At 43.7% G+C, this 17,675-nt stretch overlaps 1 protein-coding gene and 2 long non-coding RNA genes across 5 annotated transcripts in view; all 3 read right to left on the bottom strand.

Annotated features, from left to right (window-relative positions):
• Nucleotides 1-12,595, bottom strand: part of LOC127002423 (G kinase-anchoring protein 1-like) — a 31,191-nt gene extending 18,596 nt beyond the window's left edge. Inside the window, exons 1-2 of one of the 2 annotated variants that reach the window (XM_050868338.1) lie at nucleotides 12,367-12,595; nucleotides 5,951-6,094 (exon numbers count right to left, since the gene is read on the bottom strand). In XM_050868338.1, coding sequence (XP_050724295.1) covers nucleotides 5,951-6,094; nucleotides 12,367-12,549 — 327 coding nt within the window. In that variant the 5' untranslated portion in view covers nucleotides 12,550-12,595. The remainder of the gene's footprint in view (nucleotides 1-5,950; nucleotides 6,095-12,366) is intronic. The other variant, XM_050868337.1, reaches the window with a different exon arrangement.
• Nucleotides 6,101-9,017, bottom strand: LOC127002427 (uncharacterized). The gene is made up of 3 exons (XR_007756233.1): nucleotides 7,311-9,017; nucleotides 6,587-6,899; nucleotides 6,101-6,484 (listed from the first exon to the last, which is right to left on the bottom strand). It is a non-coding gene; the product is annotated as an uncharacterized LOC127002427 (long non-coding RNA).
• Nucleotides 9,087-11,127, bottom strand: LOC127002428 (uncharacterized). Of its 2 annotated transcripts, none has more exons than XR_007756235.1 (3): nucleotides 9,490-11,127; nucleotides 9,265-9,321; nucleotides 9,087-9,207 (listed from the first exon to the last, which is right to left on the bottom strand). It is a non-coding gene; the product is annotated as an uncharacterized LOC127002428 (long non-coding RNA). The 2 variants fall into 2 exon arrangements; XR_007756234.1 differs by lacking the exon at nucleotides 9,265-9,321 and adding an exon at nucleotides 9,322-9,376 and having other exon boundaries at nucleotides 9,093-9,264.
• Nucleotides 12,596-17,675: the final 5,080 nt, after the last annotated feature.

The raw sequence follows: 17,675 nt of genomic DNA, 5'->3' as shown, positions 1-17,675 counted from the left end.
AATTTCTATCCCTGTCAACCAGCGAGCAGGCGAAAGGGACGACCCCGCTGTAGTGAATCCCTCCCTGTTGTGCCATGTTATGTATTTTTTCTATGCATACTTTTACATTGCCAGTGTTCTTGAAACTGTGAAGGTGTAATGAGAATAAAATGAGTGCAATTCGGCTGTAAACAAAGTATTACTAAGCAGTACTAAGGAGGGATGGAAGGAAGGAAAAGTTGGAAAGTTTCGTTCAGTCGGCGCAACATCTGTGGTCATATGCCGGAGAGAGACAGAAGGGGAAGGAATTATAGGAGAAGGGAACAGTTGGAAAGTTTGGTTTAGTCGGCGCAACATCTGTGGTCATATGCTGGAGAGAGACAGAAGGGGAAGGAATTATAGGAGAAGGGAACAGTTGGAAAGTTTGGTTTAGTGGGTGCAACATCTGTGGTCATATGCCGGAGAGAGACAGAAGGGGAAGGAATTATAGGAGAAGGGAACAGTTGGAAAGTTTCGTTCAGTCGGCGCAACATCTGTGGTCATATGCCGGAGAGAGACAGAAGGGGAAGGAATTATAGGAGAAGGGAACAGACCCCAGGAGACAGGACACAACCCCTGATTAATACCTGGTACCCATTCACTGCTGGGTGGACAGGGGCGTAGGGTATCAGAAAAGCCACCCAAATTTTTCAACTCCGCCCGGGAATCGAACCCAGGCTCTCTTGGTTGTGAGCTGAGTGTGCTAACCACTGCACCACGAAGCCCCCTGTAGGAATGTGATGGAAGTGTAAACCACGGAAATGAGAAGTCACGGTCTATTGTGAGTAGACTCATTATGATGGATGTGTGATGAGAACAGGCATTCTCATCGACTGTTGAGTATCTTCAAGGTATTTTTAATCAATTATGGCCAGACACAGACAAGATATATGATACACAAATTATCTTAACCCGGTAGCAGCGGGGATCATGTTTCTTAATGGTCCCTCCGAGCGAGAAAAATGAGAAAAAATCACCCCTCACACAAACCATTTCATAATATATATCAAAGGATTTGTGATCAGATTATGTATCATCTATTTTGGGGGGCTTATATCATGGCACAAATTTGGCCCGTCACTGCTACACGGCAAAGCCACAAATTTGGCCTGTCGCTGCTACACGGTAAAGCCACAAATTTGGCCCGCCGCTGCTACACGGTAAAGCCACAAATTTGGCCCGTCGCTGCTACACGGTAAAGCCACAAATTTGGCCCGTCGCTGCTACATGGTAAAGCCACAAATTTGGCCCGTCGCTGCTACATGGTAAAGCCACAAATTTGGCCCGTCGCTGCTACATGGTAAAGCAACAAATTTGGGTAAAGCCACAAATTTGGTCCGTCGCTGCTACACGGTAAAGCCACAAATTTGGCCCGTCGCTGCTACACGGTAAAGCCACAAATTTGGCCTGTCGCTGCTACACGGTTAAATCACAACAATATGCATTTTCGAAAACGTAGCTGAAAAAAAACATCTATAATCACACTGGAAACGAACCACTCTGATTTTTGGTCAGAAAATCGCAATTAAAAATCTATATACCGTATTTCACAGCATATAACACACACCATTTTCATGTATAAAATGCCTGAATGTTCACCCCTGCACGCTATACGCCAAAGGTACAAATTTTTATTGATTTTTTTTCTTCTTTGGGGCGTTTTAAGGGTATTTTTTTTCGTCTTATCCAATAATAACTGCAAACGTACCTTTATTAATGTTTACGATCCTTCGTAGTACATAGCTGTCTTATAATATGTTACCATAGAGTACAGGGCGATCAAATAACTACTATACAAAAATGCCCTGTTGTTATCCTGTTTATCTGTCGTGTTTTGTATGACTAAGGAGCAATGTTGCCAATTCGAGCAGTACAAGCTACATAAAAAATCATACTGGAAAAAACTATCCATGTGTTCTTTATCAATTATTAATATTAGTGAGAGTAATGGGGTAAATATGATATCAGAAACTGTACCTCATGAGTCTTGTACGAGGAGTTATTTCGCGCAATACCAGCCCAGCCGCGACTTGCATTCTTTGAAAACCACACAACCACACCCGTACAGCTGCATGCCGCGTGTCACCAGAACCGCGTGAACTGTGTCTTGCCTAGTTGTCTGTCATAACCTACGAGTGATGGTGGGAATAATATGCTAATTATGATATCAGAAGCTGTGCATTATCAGTATGTACGGGGATGTATTTCTCACACCAGCCCGGACGCCATTTTCATTGCCTTACTCAAAGACACTCATCAATTCAAGCAGTACAAGTTACACTAAAAATATATAAATTTCGGGAAACTGTGCATCGTCAATGTTCTTTACCCCGGTAGCAGCAGGGATCATGTTTCTTAATGGTCCCTCTAAGCGAGAAAAATGAGAAAAATCACCCCTCACACAAACCATTTCATAATATATATCAAAGCATTTGTGATCAGATTATGCATCATCTATTTTGGGGGTTTATATCATGGCACAAATTTGGCCCGTCGCTGCTACACGGTAAAGCCACAAATTTGGCCCGTCGCTGCTACTGGGTTAACCGTACATATTTCTGAGCATTTTAAGAACTTTCCAGAATTGTTGTCTTAAAGTTTGGGGTGCGCGTTATATGCCATGAAATACAGTACTTATTATTTATGGTAATTAAGGGCTGAAAATGCATGTTATTTTAGATTGCAGTATCGTGATCCTTGGCCGAAGAAAATATTAAAATCGCATCGTCATTTTAAACACATTTGCTATTTTAGTCAGAAAAAAAGTAGTTTTGAGACAATCGCACTTTTCTGCTGAACATCCTCCCTTCACCATAAACAAGCACCAAATGGAAAGATCAACTCACATAGTCCATTGGCCATTCCTGGGTAGTCAGTAGAAGAGGGTCAGGTAACGTCAGGTCACTTCGGGTCACCTACGTATCAGCAATCAAGGCTCCTGGTCTCGTTATTCATACATAAGAGTATACAGTAAAATATTTATGTATTATGTATCTCTCATGTCCTGAAGGTACCCATAGATCGACCATAAAGAGCACTTGCTAATGTTAGGCGGGTACCTCTTGGCGATCACAAGTCCAAGGCGTGATCAGACCATGGTGAGATGTTGTACGTTTCCTCTCCTTCCCTGTATATATCGTGTTTCTCCAGCATGTCTTGTGTCAGCATGTTAGCGGCTGTGAGGGCGAGGGTGACGGAGGGGAGGGCTGGCGTGTGGGTTTCAAGCTCGCCACACGCCTCCCACAATCTAAGTCATTCCAGCGCCGTGAACAAGGCTTACATTTTCGTACAGCTATCCAACACATAAACTCGAAAAAAAAGTTGAAAATCTTTGAAAATAAGACAAAAACATTCATTGAAGTAAATCGACTGGTTTTTAAATAGCCAGCCCTTTAACCCTTTCCATCCGTGACGCAGACGTCGGCGCCACAGTGCGGAGAGGGTCAGGAGGCAATGGAAGAGAATTAACCATCCTCTAAACCTCTCAATCCTTCTCTAAATTCCTCTTCCATTTCCTCTTAACCCGGTAGCAGCGGGGATCATGTTTCTTAATGGTCCCTCCAAGCGAGAAAAATGAGAAAAAATCACCCCTCACACAAACCATTTCATAATATATATCAAAGCATTTGTGATCAGATTATGTATCATCTATTTTGGGGGGTTTATATCATGGCACAAATTTGGCCTGTCGCTGCTACATGGTAAAGCCACAAATTTGGCCCGTCGCTGCTACACGGTAAAGCCACAAATTTGGCCCGTCGCTGCTACACGGTAAAGCCACAAATTTGGCCTGTTGCTGTTACACGGTAAAGCCACAAATTTGGCCCGTCGCTGCTACACTGTAAGGCCACAAATTTGGCCCGTCGCTGCTACACGGTAAAGCCACAAATTTGGCCCGTCGCTGCTACACGGTAAAGCCACAAATTTGGCCTGTCACTGCTACACGGTAAAGCCACAAATCTAGCCCGTCACTGCTACACGGTAAAGCCACAAATTTGGCCCGTCGCTGCTACCAGGTTAACGATCTCCTACAAACTATCCCGGCAGCATGCACCTACGCCATTGACTGCACCCTCTCCAGAATATACAAGAGAGAGGAAGCCCAGGACATGATAGCGTCCATCATCATACAGCTGGCAGACATAAGGGCCTGGAGAAGGAGGTGGTAAGTCATGTTCGCCACTAACATAACCCAGGCCATAGTAATATCATGCTCTCAGGAGGCAAGTTGGAAAGTTTGGTTTAGTCGGCGCAACATCTGTGGTCATATGCCGGAGAGAGACAGGAGGGGGAAGGAATTATAGAAGAGAACAGACCCCAGGAGACGGGACACAACCCCCGATTAATACCTGGTACCCACTCACTGCTGGGCGGACAGGGGCGTAGGGTATCGGAAAAGCCGCCCAAATTTTTCCACTCCGCCTGGGAATCAAACCCGGGCTCTCTCGATTGTGAGCCGAGTGTGCTAACCACTGCACCACGAAGAGCCCGCAGAGGAGGGCGAAACACCTCATCAGCGGCATCCAGCACCACCAACCAAGCCAGTGGGAGAGACAACGACAACAATAACAACAACAACAACAACACGAGAGATAAGCAGGAGCAGCCATGAACCAGCTGGACATCCTGGGGCACCATCGCCAAGTCGCTGCCCTGACGATGCTACACAAGGCACAAGTGAGCCTAGTGCCCCACCTGACGGACCTGAGGGCTACCTGGAGGAGGCCTCAGCATAGCACAAGAACGGCGCTAAGCAACACCTCCCTCCTGGAAGTGCCGATGGCCTGCTCCAGCACCCAGCAACGCACCAGTGGCTTTGTGGAACACCGCTGATCTGGACGTGACACAACTGCCCACTCAGCACATGAAGGTTGCGTCCCACCGTAAAAGCGTAAATGTAAACACTTACAAATAATTTAGGGTAGGCGGTGGCTGAGTGGTAGCGTGCTGGGCCCACATTCACCGCGTGATGGACGACGCGGGTTCGAATCCCCACGCTACCACCTGGGAGTTTTCAGTCACCGCCGAGTGGCTTAAAACTACCCACATGCTGTCCTGAAGACCACCCATCAACCCGGACTCTAGAGGAAACCGTCCAAGTGAATCAAGAAGGAGTTCCGGGGGGCAGCATGAGCCAAGAGAAGATGGCGCCACTATAAACACTTGCCTGTGCCAATATGGGCTGGGGCCGAGTACCATCCAGCCCCCTCAAGCATAGATGTATAAAGAAAGAGCTAAAAAATTGTAGAAACTTTTAAATAATTGTAAATGTATTAAAAATGTGTTTAGATAAAAAATAAAAAATAAAGAGAGAGAGAGAGAGAGAGAGAGAGAGAGAGAGAGAGAGAGAGAGAGAGAGAGAGAGAGAGAGAGAGAGAGAGAGAGAGAGAATCACATAGAATTACATAGATAACCAGACCACACAGACCCCATGGTCCAAACTAGGCGGTCTGTCCTTAAACCTAAGTGATTCTACATTCTACAGAAGGCTCCAAAACATTGCATTTCAACTCTAGTTAATATTAAGTTGAAGGAAGGGACGGTCGGGCTTGTTTTAGAGAGAGAGAGAGAGAGAGAGAGAGAGAGAGAGAAAGCTGGAAAGTTTCGTTTAGCCGGCGCAACATCTGTGGTCATATGCCGGAGAGAGACAGAAGGGGAAGGAATTATAGGAGAAGGGAACAGACCCCAGGAGACGGGACACAACCCCCGATTAATACCTGGTACCCATTCACTGCTGGGTGGACAGGGGCGTAGGGTATCGGAAAAGCCGCCCAAATTTTTCCACTCCGCCCGGGAATCGAACCCGGGCTCTCTTGGTTGTGAGGTGAGTGTGCTAACCACTGCACCACGAAGCCCCCTGAGAGAGAGAGAGAGAGAGAGAGAGAGAGAGAGAATATATTAGTTGCATACAGGTTAACAGAGCCCAACTTACCTCATCATCCCTTCTCTGCCAGTCGTCATCAACTTTAAGATGTGGATGTTCGTTCCCTTTGTTTTGCCCATCTTTGTCTGTTCCATTTACAGCTTTTCCGGACTTTTTCTTGTTCTTAATTTTTGCAGGCCCGGAACTTGGTTGCTGGAACAAAAAATAAACATTACAAAGACATAGTTACATGCCACATCAAAATATCGTCACCTAATCATCATTTTCTACTTTACAGGAAATCATAAAAGAACTCTCATTATCTCATTTAGCTTAAGGGGGTACGTGACATCTGGGAGGTGGCGTTTTGGTCGAAATATAACATTCTGCAATACTGGGTTAAAAACATTCATATACCATTTATAAATAACCCCGAGCAATGATTTCCTTGTAACGCAAATTTTAAGGGTCGTTTTATATATTATGAGACATTTCGCCGCCCAAGAACACATATTTGACAAGGCTTTCGCAGGAGTTGTGGGCATTTCCAGGGGTAGTTTTATGACCCTGGTGGTAGTCTGACCCTTCCTCTGTACCGTGAACCTAAAGAAACACATATTTGACAAGGCTCAGAGAGTTGTGGGCATTTCCAGGGGTAGTTTTATGACCCTGGTGGTAGTCTGACCCTTCCTCTGTACCGTGAACCTAAAGAAACACACATTTGACAAGGCTTTCGTAGGAGTTGTGGGCATTTCCAGGGGTAGTTTTATGACCCTGGTGGTAGTCTGACCCTTCCTCTGTACCGTGGACCTAAAGAAACACATTTGACAAGGCTTTCGTAGGAGTTGTGGGCATTTCCAGGGGTAGTTTTATGACCCTGGTGGTAGTCTGACCCTTCCTCTGTACCGTGAACCTAAAGAAACACATATTTGACAAGGCTTTCGTAGGAGTTGTGAGCATTTCCAGGGGTAGTTTTATGACCCTGGTGGTAGTCTGACCCTTCCTCTGTACCGTGAACCTAAAGAAACACACATTTGACAAGGCTCAGAGGAGTTGTGAGCATTTCCAGGTAGTTTTATGACCCTGGTGGTAGTCTGACCCTTCCTCTGTACCGTGAACCTAAAGAAACACACATTTGACAAGGCTTTCAGGGAGTTGTGGGCATTTCCAGGGTAGTTTTATGACCCTGATGGTAATCTGACCTTCCTCTGTACCGTGGACCTAAAGAAACACATTTGACAAGGCTTTAAGTAGGAGTTGTGGGCATTTCCAGGGGTAGTTTCATGACCCTGGTGGTAGTCTGACCCTTCCTCTGTACCGTGAACCTAAAGAAACACATATTTGACAAGGCTTTTGCAGGAGTTGTGGGCATTTCCAGGGGTAGTTTTATGACCCTGGTGGTGTCTGATCCTTCCTCTGTACCGTGAACCTAAAGAAACACACATTTGACAAGGCTTTCGTAGGAGTTGTGGGCATTTCCAGGGGTAGTTTTATGACCCTGGTGGTAGTCTGACCCTTCCTCTGTACCGTGAACCTAAAGAAACACACATTTGACAAGGCTTTCGTAGGAGTTGTGGGCATTTCCAGGGGTAGTTTTATGACCCTTGTGGGAGTCTGACCCTTCCTCTGTACCGTGAACCTAAAGAAACACACATTTGACAAGGCTTTCGTAGGAGTTGTGGGCATTTCCAGGGGTAGTTTTATGACCCTGGTGGTAGTCTGACCCTTCCTCTGTACCGTGAACCTAAAGAAACTCTCATTAGAACCCAACTGACCCCTTCTTTGACCTTTAGAAATAGCTGATATTAGAAGATAAAGTCTTATAATTACCCTAAATGTCTTGCGCGGGTTTAAACGGACCGAGTGAAAAGTCAATGTTTTTCTTTTTTAATCGTAGAAACTTTAAAATCAATCATATTTACGTGAAAAGTGCAGGGAATCTTGACTGTACAAGTAGCTATGGACCTATGACTAGATATTGCTGATAGGGTAAAGGAGATAGGAGTATTAAGAGGAAAATTTGACAAAATACACGATTTTACGCAACGTTCGACAAACATAATATAAGAAATACCTTTGTGCCTTTCTATACGGGAAACCTTCAGAATATTTTCCATAGGGCTCTAGGCTTACGTAATGACTATTCACGGCCAAAACATGAAAGCGATTGGTTATGTATTAATGGTGCTGTGTAATCTTAAGTGTGGCTTTCCCGTGTAGCAGCGACGGGCCAAATTTGTGGCCTTACCGTGTAGCAGTGACGGGCCAAATTTGTGGCTTTACCGTGTAGCAGCGACGGGCCAAATTTGTGGCTTTACCGTGTAGCAGCGACGGGCCAAATTTGTGGCTTTACCATATAGCAGCGATGGGCCCAATTTGTGGCTTTACCGTGTAGCAGCGACGGGCCAAATTTGTGGCTTTACCGTGTAGCAGCGACCGGCCAAATTTGTGGCTTTACCGTGTAGCAGCGACGGGCCAAATTTGTGGCTTTACTGTGTAGCAGCGACAGGCCAAATTTGTGGCTTTACCGTGTAGCAGTGACGGGCCAAATTTGTGGCTTTACCGTGTAGCAGCGACGGGCCAAATTTGTGCCATGATATAACCCCCAAAAAATAGATGATACATAATCTGATCACAAATGCTTTGATATATATTATGAAATGGTTTGTGTGAGGGGTGATTTTTCTCATTTTTCTCGCTTGGAGGGACCATTAAGAAACATGATCCCCGCTGCTACCGGGTTAAAAAAAATGCCCACAACTCCTACGAAAGCCTTGTCAAATGTGTGTTTCTTTAGGTTCACGGTTACCCCTGCGCGATATACACCAATGTTTTTTTTTTGTTTTGTTTTGTCTGCCTTTTTCCGCTGTAATTTTGAAGTTTGCGTGAGGTTTTATGGGTCAGCGTAACTCCTAGGCTGCCACACAACTTATCTGTGCCATTCAGGGTGTTTCTGTGACCATAACAACTTCAGGAGAGTTTTCCGTATTTTCCATGCCCGAGTGTTGACAGCCAGTGACCTCCACTCCTCATAAGCCTCCTCTTGCTCCCAAAAGAGCTTTCAGTGTGAGCACAATTGGGAGAGAGATGAAGCTGGCTTTTCCAAACTTCAAAAGTGGATGATTAAATAGTTTGGTTGAATCTTACAGGGAAAACTTAACCATTGTGGGGTGTGGATGATTAAAAGTTTGGTTGTGTGTTACAGGGAAATCCTAACCATTGTGAGGTGTGGAAGATTAAATAGTTTGGTTGTGTCTTACAGGGAAAACCTAACCATTGTGAGGTGTGGAAGATTAAATAGTTTGGTTGTGTCTTACAGGGAAAACCTAACCATTGTGGGGTGTGGAAGATTAAAGAGTTTGGTTGTGTGTTACAGGGAAAACCTAACCATTGTGGGGTGTGGAAGATTAAATAGTTTGGTTGTGTCTTACAGGGAAAACCTAACCATTGTGGGGTGTGGAAGATGAGAGTTTGGTTGTGTGTTACAGGGAAAACCTAACCATTCTGGAGCGTGGAAGATTAAAAGTTTGGTTGTGTGTTACAGGGAAAACCTAACCATTCTGGGGTGTGGAAGATTAAAGAGTTTGGTTGTGTGTTACAGGGAAAACCTAACCATTCTGGGGTGTGGAAGATGAGAGTTTGGTTGTGTGTTACAGGGAAAACCTAACCATTCTGGGGTGTGGAAGATGAAAGAGTTTGGTTGTGTGTTACAGGGAAAACCTAACCATTCTGGGGTGTGGAAGATTGACCCTCTCACACATGATCAAAGGTAAATGATTCTGGCGCCCGATGACACAAAACACATCATAAAAGTTAAAAAATTCATCAAAAATTAAGTTTTCGGTGGAAGTGCGTCAAATCTGGAGCGTCATTTGTTGGGATATGTTTCTTAATGGTAACATATGGCAACCTTTCTGAGGAGCGTAGATGATGAGTGTGGAGGGATTTTTAGTTGTTAGCCTACTCTGACGGGAGAATAAAATATACAGTTTTCTCGGTGTAACTCAGGAACTAATGGGCGTATGAGGATTTTGAGGATACCATAAGAATCCTCACTAAATTCCGCTTCAAAACATATATTCGGCTAAAAAAGTTGCCCCACGAAATTTCGAGATAGCGAGTGGGGAAGAGTTTGTACTTAGGATTTATTGATTAACGAGTTTCTATTGTTTATATATATGTTTTCCTCTATTTTCATTTGCGCATGTTCTAGTATAAGTCTTTATGAAGCCATTGATACCGAATTTATTGGGGTACGATATATCTGTGAGGCTAAAATACGTACTGGAATATAGAGTTTCACAGCGGCAAAAAAAGGACGTTCGGGCTTGAGAGATGCATGGTGATTGGAAGAGAAGCTTGAGGGTTAACCAGGTGAGTGAAATAGGGGACTGCAAAATTAGTTATGGAAGGCTGGCGAGCTAAATGTATTATGTATTTCTAAATGTGTATTGTATTTCTATCCATATTTCGTATACCTGATATTGCTTAACTTGTGGACATTGGGTAGCAAATTAACCAGGTGGGTGAAATATGGGACTGCAAAATTAGTTATGGAAAAAGTTTGGTTTAGTCGGCGCAACATCTGTGGTCATATGCCGGAGAGAGACAGAAGGGGAAGGAATTATAGGAGAAGGGAAAAGTTGGAAAGTTTGGTTTAGTCGGCGCAACATCTGTGGTCATATGCTGGAGAGAGACAGAAGGGGAAGGAATTATAGGAGAAGGGTACAGTTGGAAAGTTTGGTTTAGTCGGCGCAACATCTGTGGTCATATGCCGGAGAGAGACAGAAGGGGAAGGAATCATAGGAGAAGGGAACAGTTGGAAAGTTTGGTTTAGTGGGCGCAACATCTGTGGTCGTATGCCGGAGAGAGACAAAAGGGGAAGGAATCATAGGAGAAGGGAACAGTTGGAAAGTTTGGTTTAGTCGGCGCAACATCTGTGGTCATATGCCGGAGAGAGACAGAAGGGGAAGGAATTATAGGAGAAGGGAACAGTTGGAAAGTTTGGTTTAGTCAGCGCAACATCTGTGGTCATATGCCGGAGAGACACAGAAGGGGAAGGAATCATAGGAGAAGGGAACAGACCCCAGGAGACGGGACACAACCCCCGATTAATACCTGGTACCCATTCACTGCTGGGTGGACAGGGGCGTAGGGTATCGGAAAAGCCGCCCAAATTTTTCCACTCCGCCCGGGAATCGAACCAGGGCTCTCTCGGTTGTGAGCCGAGTGTGCTAACCACTGCACCACGAAGCCCCCAATTAGTTATGGAAGGCTGGGAGCTCACAGCATTGCAAGTTAAATGTGTTGGGGACATTTTCCGCATTGAACAAAAAAAGACTAATTCAAATACCGTTAATTATTGAGACATTATGGTTAAGGGACATGTAAATTAGGGAGAATTAATTAGTTTAAAGTATTATAAGTAAATATAATACTTAAAACTACTTATTCCTTCCTAATTTACATTTCCCCATTCTTAATTAAATTCTGGCATTACACAACCCAGTAGCAGCGACGGGGCAAATTTGTGGCTTTACCGTGTAGCAGCGACGGGCCAAATTTGTGGCTTTACCGTGTAGCAGCGACGGCCAAATTTGTGGCTTTACCGTGTAGCAGCGACGGCCAAATTTGTGGCTTTACCGTGTAGCAGCGACGGACAAATTTGTGGCTTTACCGTGTAGCAGCGACGGACAAATTTGTGGCTTTACCGTGTAGCAGCGACGGCCAAATTTGTGGCTTTACCGTGTAGCAGCGACGGACAAATTTGTGGCTTTACCGTGTAGCAGCGACGGACAAATTTGTGGCTTTACCGTGTAGCAGCGACGGGCCAAATTTGTGGCTTTACCGTGTAGCAGCGACGGACAAATTTGTGGTTGAACCGTGTAGCAGTGACGGACAAATTTGTGGCTTTACCGTGTAGCAGCGACGGGCCAAATTTGTGGCTTTACCGTGTAGCAGCGACGGACAAATTTGTGGCTTTACCGTGTAGCAGCGACGGACAAATTTGTGGCTTTACCGTGTAGCAGCGACGGGCCAAATTTGTGGCTTTACCGTGTAGCAGCGACGGACAAATTTGTGGCTTTACCGTGTAGCAGCGACCGGCCAAATTTGTGGCTTTACCGTGTAGCAGCGACGGGCCAAATTTGTGGCTTTACCGTGTAGCAGCGACGGACAAATTTGTGGCTTTACCGTGTAGCAGCGACGGACAAATTTGTGCCATAAAATACACCCCCGAAAATTAATGGCGCATAATCTGATCATAAATGTTTTAATATATATTATAAAAATGGTTTCCGTGAGGGATGAATTTTTATTAATATTTCTCGCTTACGGGGACGATTAAAACACATGATCCTCGCTGTTATTGGGTTAAGTATAATATATAAGTATAATATCATGGTAATTCTCAATATATACACAAAATAACAAGGTCTATATGTATGGCAGTAATGGAGTCTTGAAATAACATTAAATTCACGAACCCCAGAATCGACAGCCGTGATGGAGGGAGCCGCCTTCTTCTTTTTACTCGGAGTCTTATTTCCCGCAGACCTCTTGCTGGATTCCTCTGTCTTTGGCTTTTGTTTATCACTTTTCTTCTTCCCTGCACGCTCGTCAAGGTCCACGTCAATTGCCAGCACCGAAAATCCAGAACGTCCTGCCATTGTGGTCGACGAGTGACTTGCTCTTGCTCTTGCTGTACATGTGACCAAGTTATCGTACTCGGAGCTTCATATTAATCAGGTTCTCCCCCTTAAATATCACCAGGAACCAGGAATAATAAACCATTTTAACAGTAACTACGTATAAATCTCGTTATTGTGACCCAGGAAACAGTTTAATCGGGAAATAAGATAAGCGGAGTACAACAATCTGACAACGTTGGTGGTGAGACTCTTCCTCTTCTTCCTCTTGTGACCAAGTTATCGTACTCGAAGCTTCACATTAATCAGGTTCTCCCCCATAAATATCACCAGAAAACAGGAATAATAAGCCATTATTTAACAATAAATACGAATAGATCTTGTTATTGTGACCCAGGAAACAGTTTAATCGGGAAATATGATAAGCGGAGTACGACAATCTGACAACGTTGGTGGTGGGTGTCTTCCTCTTCTTCTTCTTGTGGGCATGTTATCGTACTCGAAGCATCACATTAATCAGGTTCTCCCCCTTAAATATCACCAGGAAACAGGAATAATAAGCCATTTTAACAATAAATACGAATAGATCTTGTTATTGTGACCCAGGAAACAGTTTAATCGGGATATATGATAAGCAGAGTACGACAATCTGACAACGTTGGTGGTGGGTGTCTTCCTCTTCTTCTTCTTGTGGGCATGTTATCGTACTCGGAGCATCACATTAACCAGGTTTTACCCCATAAATATCACCAGAAAATAAATATAATAAACCATTTTAACAGTAACTATAAATAAATCTCCTTATTGTGACCCAGGAAACAGTTTAATAGGGAAATACGATAAGCGGAGTACGACAATCTGACAACGTTGGTGGTGGGTGTCTTCCTCTTCTTCTTCTTGTGGGCAGGTTATCGTACTCGGAGCATCACACTAACCAGGTTCTGCCCCATAAATATCACCAGGAAACAGGAATAATAAGCCATTTCAACAATAAATACGAATAAATCTCCTTATTGTGACCCAGGAAACAGTTTTGGAGATGGAAATCGGGAAATACGAGAAATGGAGTACGACAATCTGACAACGTTGGTGGTGGGTGTCTTCCTCTTCTTCTTCTTGTGGGCATGTTATCGTACTCGGAGCTTCACATTAATCAGGTTCTCCCCCTTAAATATCACCAGGAACCAGGAATAATAAGCCATTTCAACAATAAATACGAATAGATCTTTTTATTGTGATCCAGGAAACAGTTTTGGGGATGGAAATCAGGAAATACGAGAAATGGAGTACGACAATCTGGCAACGTTGGTGGTGGGAGTCTTCCTCTTCTTCTTCTTGTGGGCAGATTATCGTACTCGGAGTATCACATTAACCAGATTCTGACCCATTAATATCACCAGAAAATAGATATAATAAACCATTTTAACAGTAACTACAAATAAATCTCCTTATTGTGACCCAGGAAACAGTTTTGGGGATGAAAATCGGGAAATACGAGAAATGGAGTACGACAATCTGGCAACGTTGATGGTGGGACCCTTCCTCTTCTTCTTCTTGAGGGCTATTATTATTATTATTATTATTATTATTATTATTATTATTATTATTATTATTATTATTGATTGATTGATTTGCTAAGTTGAAATAAAGTAACTTATCTTCACTTATTCAGACATTTTTTGACCTGCTATCTCTAGGCTATGATTTCCCTTCACCCATTATTTTATACGTTAATTCCTAATTGAACTTATATATATATTCTTCCCATTTAAAATACTTTCAGACGTGTTACATTCTTGAAAGTCTGAATTTTCCTCCAAATCTATCTAACACACGAGAAAATTCGTACCAAAAAACTTACCAAACGTGCAAAACAACGTACCAAATCTGATACAGTAGTACCAATAATTATAAGGTCACATTTTAAAACATTGCGTCGCCTAAGGTCACATGTTAGACAAGGCTTTCGTATGAGTTTGGGGCATTTCCAGGAGTAGTTTTATGACCCTGGAGGTAGTTTGACCCTTCTTCAGTAGCATGAACCCAGAGAAACACTCATTAGAACCCGACTGGTCCCCTCTTGAACCTCTAGAAATTGTTAATGTGAGAAGCAAAAGTGTCTATAATATCGGTCTGCTCTGCCGCTGTTTCTTGTGCTAACTCCCACAATTTATGTATTTCTTCTCAGCCATGGAGCATCTTTTGACTAATGATCGCCAGTACATTTGAAACATTTTGGGGCTGGCTTCTCCAAGATGGCCATATATCTCTGACAATGATCGCATATATTGCATGGTATTTGGCTCTCACTGTGTAGCTATATTCTCAATTCTAATTTCAACTTGTCATGAGTCCTGTGAATCAGCTCTCTCACAGTTGGGTCACACCTCAATATATAGGCTGGTGCATTGTCAGAGGTAGGCACGGTACTGTAAACTCAGAAGCGCGGTTGGGGTAGTGCGGTACTTTTTCCCGTGTAGTGCGGTTCCGGTAGTGCGGTACTTTTTCCCGTGTAGTGCGGTTACGGTAGTGCGGTACTTTTTTCGGTGTAGTGCGGTTCCGGTAGTGCGGTACTTTTTTCCGTGTAGTTCGGTTCCGGTAGTGCGGTACTTTTTTCCGTGTAGTGCGGTTCCGGTAGTGCGGTACTTTTTTTCCGGTGTAGTGCGGTTAGGGTAGTGCGGTACTTTTTCCCGTGTAGTGCGGTTAGGGTAGTGCGGTACTTTTTCCCGTGTAGTGCGGTTGCGGTGGTGCGGTACTTTTTCCCGTGTAGTGCGGTTGCGGTAGTGCGGTACTTTTTCCCGTGTAGTGCGGTTGCGGTAGTGCGGTACTTTTTCCCGTGTAGTGCGGTTAGGGTAGTGCGGTACTTTTTCCCGTGTAGTGCGGTTGCGGTAGTGCGGTACTTTTTCCGGTGTAGTGCGGTTGCGGTAGTGCGGTACTTTTTCCGGTGTAGTGCGGTTGCGGTAGTGCGGTACTTTTTCCGGTGTAGTGCGGTTGCGGTAGTGCGGTACTTTTTCCCGTGTAGTGCGGTTGCGGTGGTGCGGTACTTTTTCCCGTGTAGTGCGGTTGCGGTAGTGCGGTACTTTTTCCCGTGTAGTGCGGTTGCGGTAGTGCGGTACTTTTTCCGGTGTAGTGCGGTTGCGGTAGTGCGGTACTTTTTCCCGTGTAGTGCGGTTGCGGTGGTGCGGTACTTTTTCCGGTGTAGTGCAGTTAGGGTAGCGCGGTACTTTTTCCGGTGTAGTGCGGTTAGGGTAGTGCGGTACTTTTTCCGGTGTACTGCGGTTCCGGTAGTGCCGTACTTTTTCCCGTGTAGTGCGGTTGCAGTAGTACGGTCCCATTTTTTTCTTTCCCAGTGCGGTACGCGGTGTGCGGTACTGCGGTATCGGTACTCAAAATTTTAAAAAAATACTTCAGTGCCTATCCTGGCTATCCAAACAAAGGAAACATAATTAAAATAGTACAATTCCCTTAATTTACAATGACGAAGGGGAAGGGAAGGAGTTCTCCGGCATTTGAGCGAGAGGGAAAGATTACTAATATGGGAAAGTTATGACGGGAACAGTATGGAACATTATTTAAACTGTCAAACATATTAAGACAAAACACATCATCTGGTAATATCGAGACATTGACCGTGGGAAACCCTTGAGTCTTAAGCACCGACATCTCAGACTCAGCGAAGGAACCACGTGGAAATTTGAATCGAGGAGATGATAATAATAATAATAATAATAATAATAATAATAATAATAATAATAATAATAATAATAATAATAATGATCCGGTCGGTATGTATATTTATTTATTTATTTGTTTGTTTGTTCGTGAGCAGTCTCTTGTGCACAATTTTGCGGATATCTCAACCACTTTTCCAGGGAAGCTTCGTGTCCATCCAGAATAGAACCCTTTAAATTTTTATGTCAAAGGTCAAAGGTCAAGGTCGCACAAAACATCAGATTGGCCATAACTTCGGTTCTCGTCATCGTAGAGACTTCAGACTTGGTTCATATTTTAGCTCATGGAAAGACGCACCTTGCACGGCCTTGACCTTGACCTTTGACCTTGACCTCAAAAAGTTAGCCCAAGGTCAAAGTTTCCAAAAAAAAAATCATCAAATTTCGAAACAAATGCTTCTATATGATGCACCTTCCATGGCCTTGACCTTGACCTTTGACCTTGACCTCGAAAAGCTCCCCCAAGGTCAGAGTTTCTAAAAATATAGAATTTCATCAAATTTCGAAACAAATGCTTCCATATGATCAGAACGATCTTTGGGGCTACATTGGGCTACATTGAAAAGATTGAGAGAGAGAGAGAGAGAGAGAGAGAGAGAGAGAGAGAGAGAGAGAGAGAGAGAGAGAGAGAGAGAGAGAGAGAGAGAGAGAGAATGATAAAATAGGGAAGTTACAATGAAGTTAAAAAACAGATACAGTATGTTAAATTACGCATCAAAAAAAAACTTTGTACGGGACATGAGCGGCCATCATGTTAGTGCTTGTAAAGTGATCGATGTGCTTCAATCAGTCATCTTGAGAGGCAGTTATGGCGCGCTGCCTTGGGTCGAGTGACGGACAGATTTACTCCGAGTTATTCGCGTTTGGTATTGAGGATATGTTACCAACTTATCACTATTATCAGACATGTTTGATGAGTGATGATGATTCAGTAACTAATGAAACTATGTAAAACCGAGTGAGAGTACCGTCATTTAATATGCACGAACGAGAGGAAACACCAATATAAACATTATATAAGGTGGGTTTTAAGATTTTTCATTCTGCTAAACCACTTTTTGCATGTTTTTTTCCATTATCTTACAATTGTTTAGGATTTTCTAAGCTCATAAAAAAAATGAGAAATCGGGGTTGAGATAATCGGCACCGCGCAGGTTAAAGAAGACTCGCAGTATATTAGTTTAGTGTGTCTATTTAGTATTTAATTTTGAACAATAACTGAAAAGACAGAATGATTGAATATCCCTGATTCTGATGACTGATACTGATTGGCTGATTGAGTCCGATTCACTGTGAAAAAATAAATAAATCTGTGAGCATGCCGCGTTGGAAATGTCGTCTTGGATAGTTTTCAAAGTACCGCAAAAAGTACCGCAGGATTTTTTAGTGCGGTGTTTTCAGAAATTTTGCGGTAGT

Source organism: Eriocheir sinensis, chromosome 23 (genome assembly GCF_024679095.1).
Source record: "Eriocheir sinensis breed Jianghai 21 chromosome 23, ASM2467909v1, whole genome shotgun sequence".
Classification (NCBI taxonomy): Eukaryota; Metazoa; Arthropoda; class Malacostraca; order Decapoda; family Varunidae; genus Eriocheir; species Eriocheir sinensis.
Note: the sequence above shows the minus strand (reverse complement) of the source record. Positions and strands in the feature narration are given on the sequence as shown.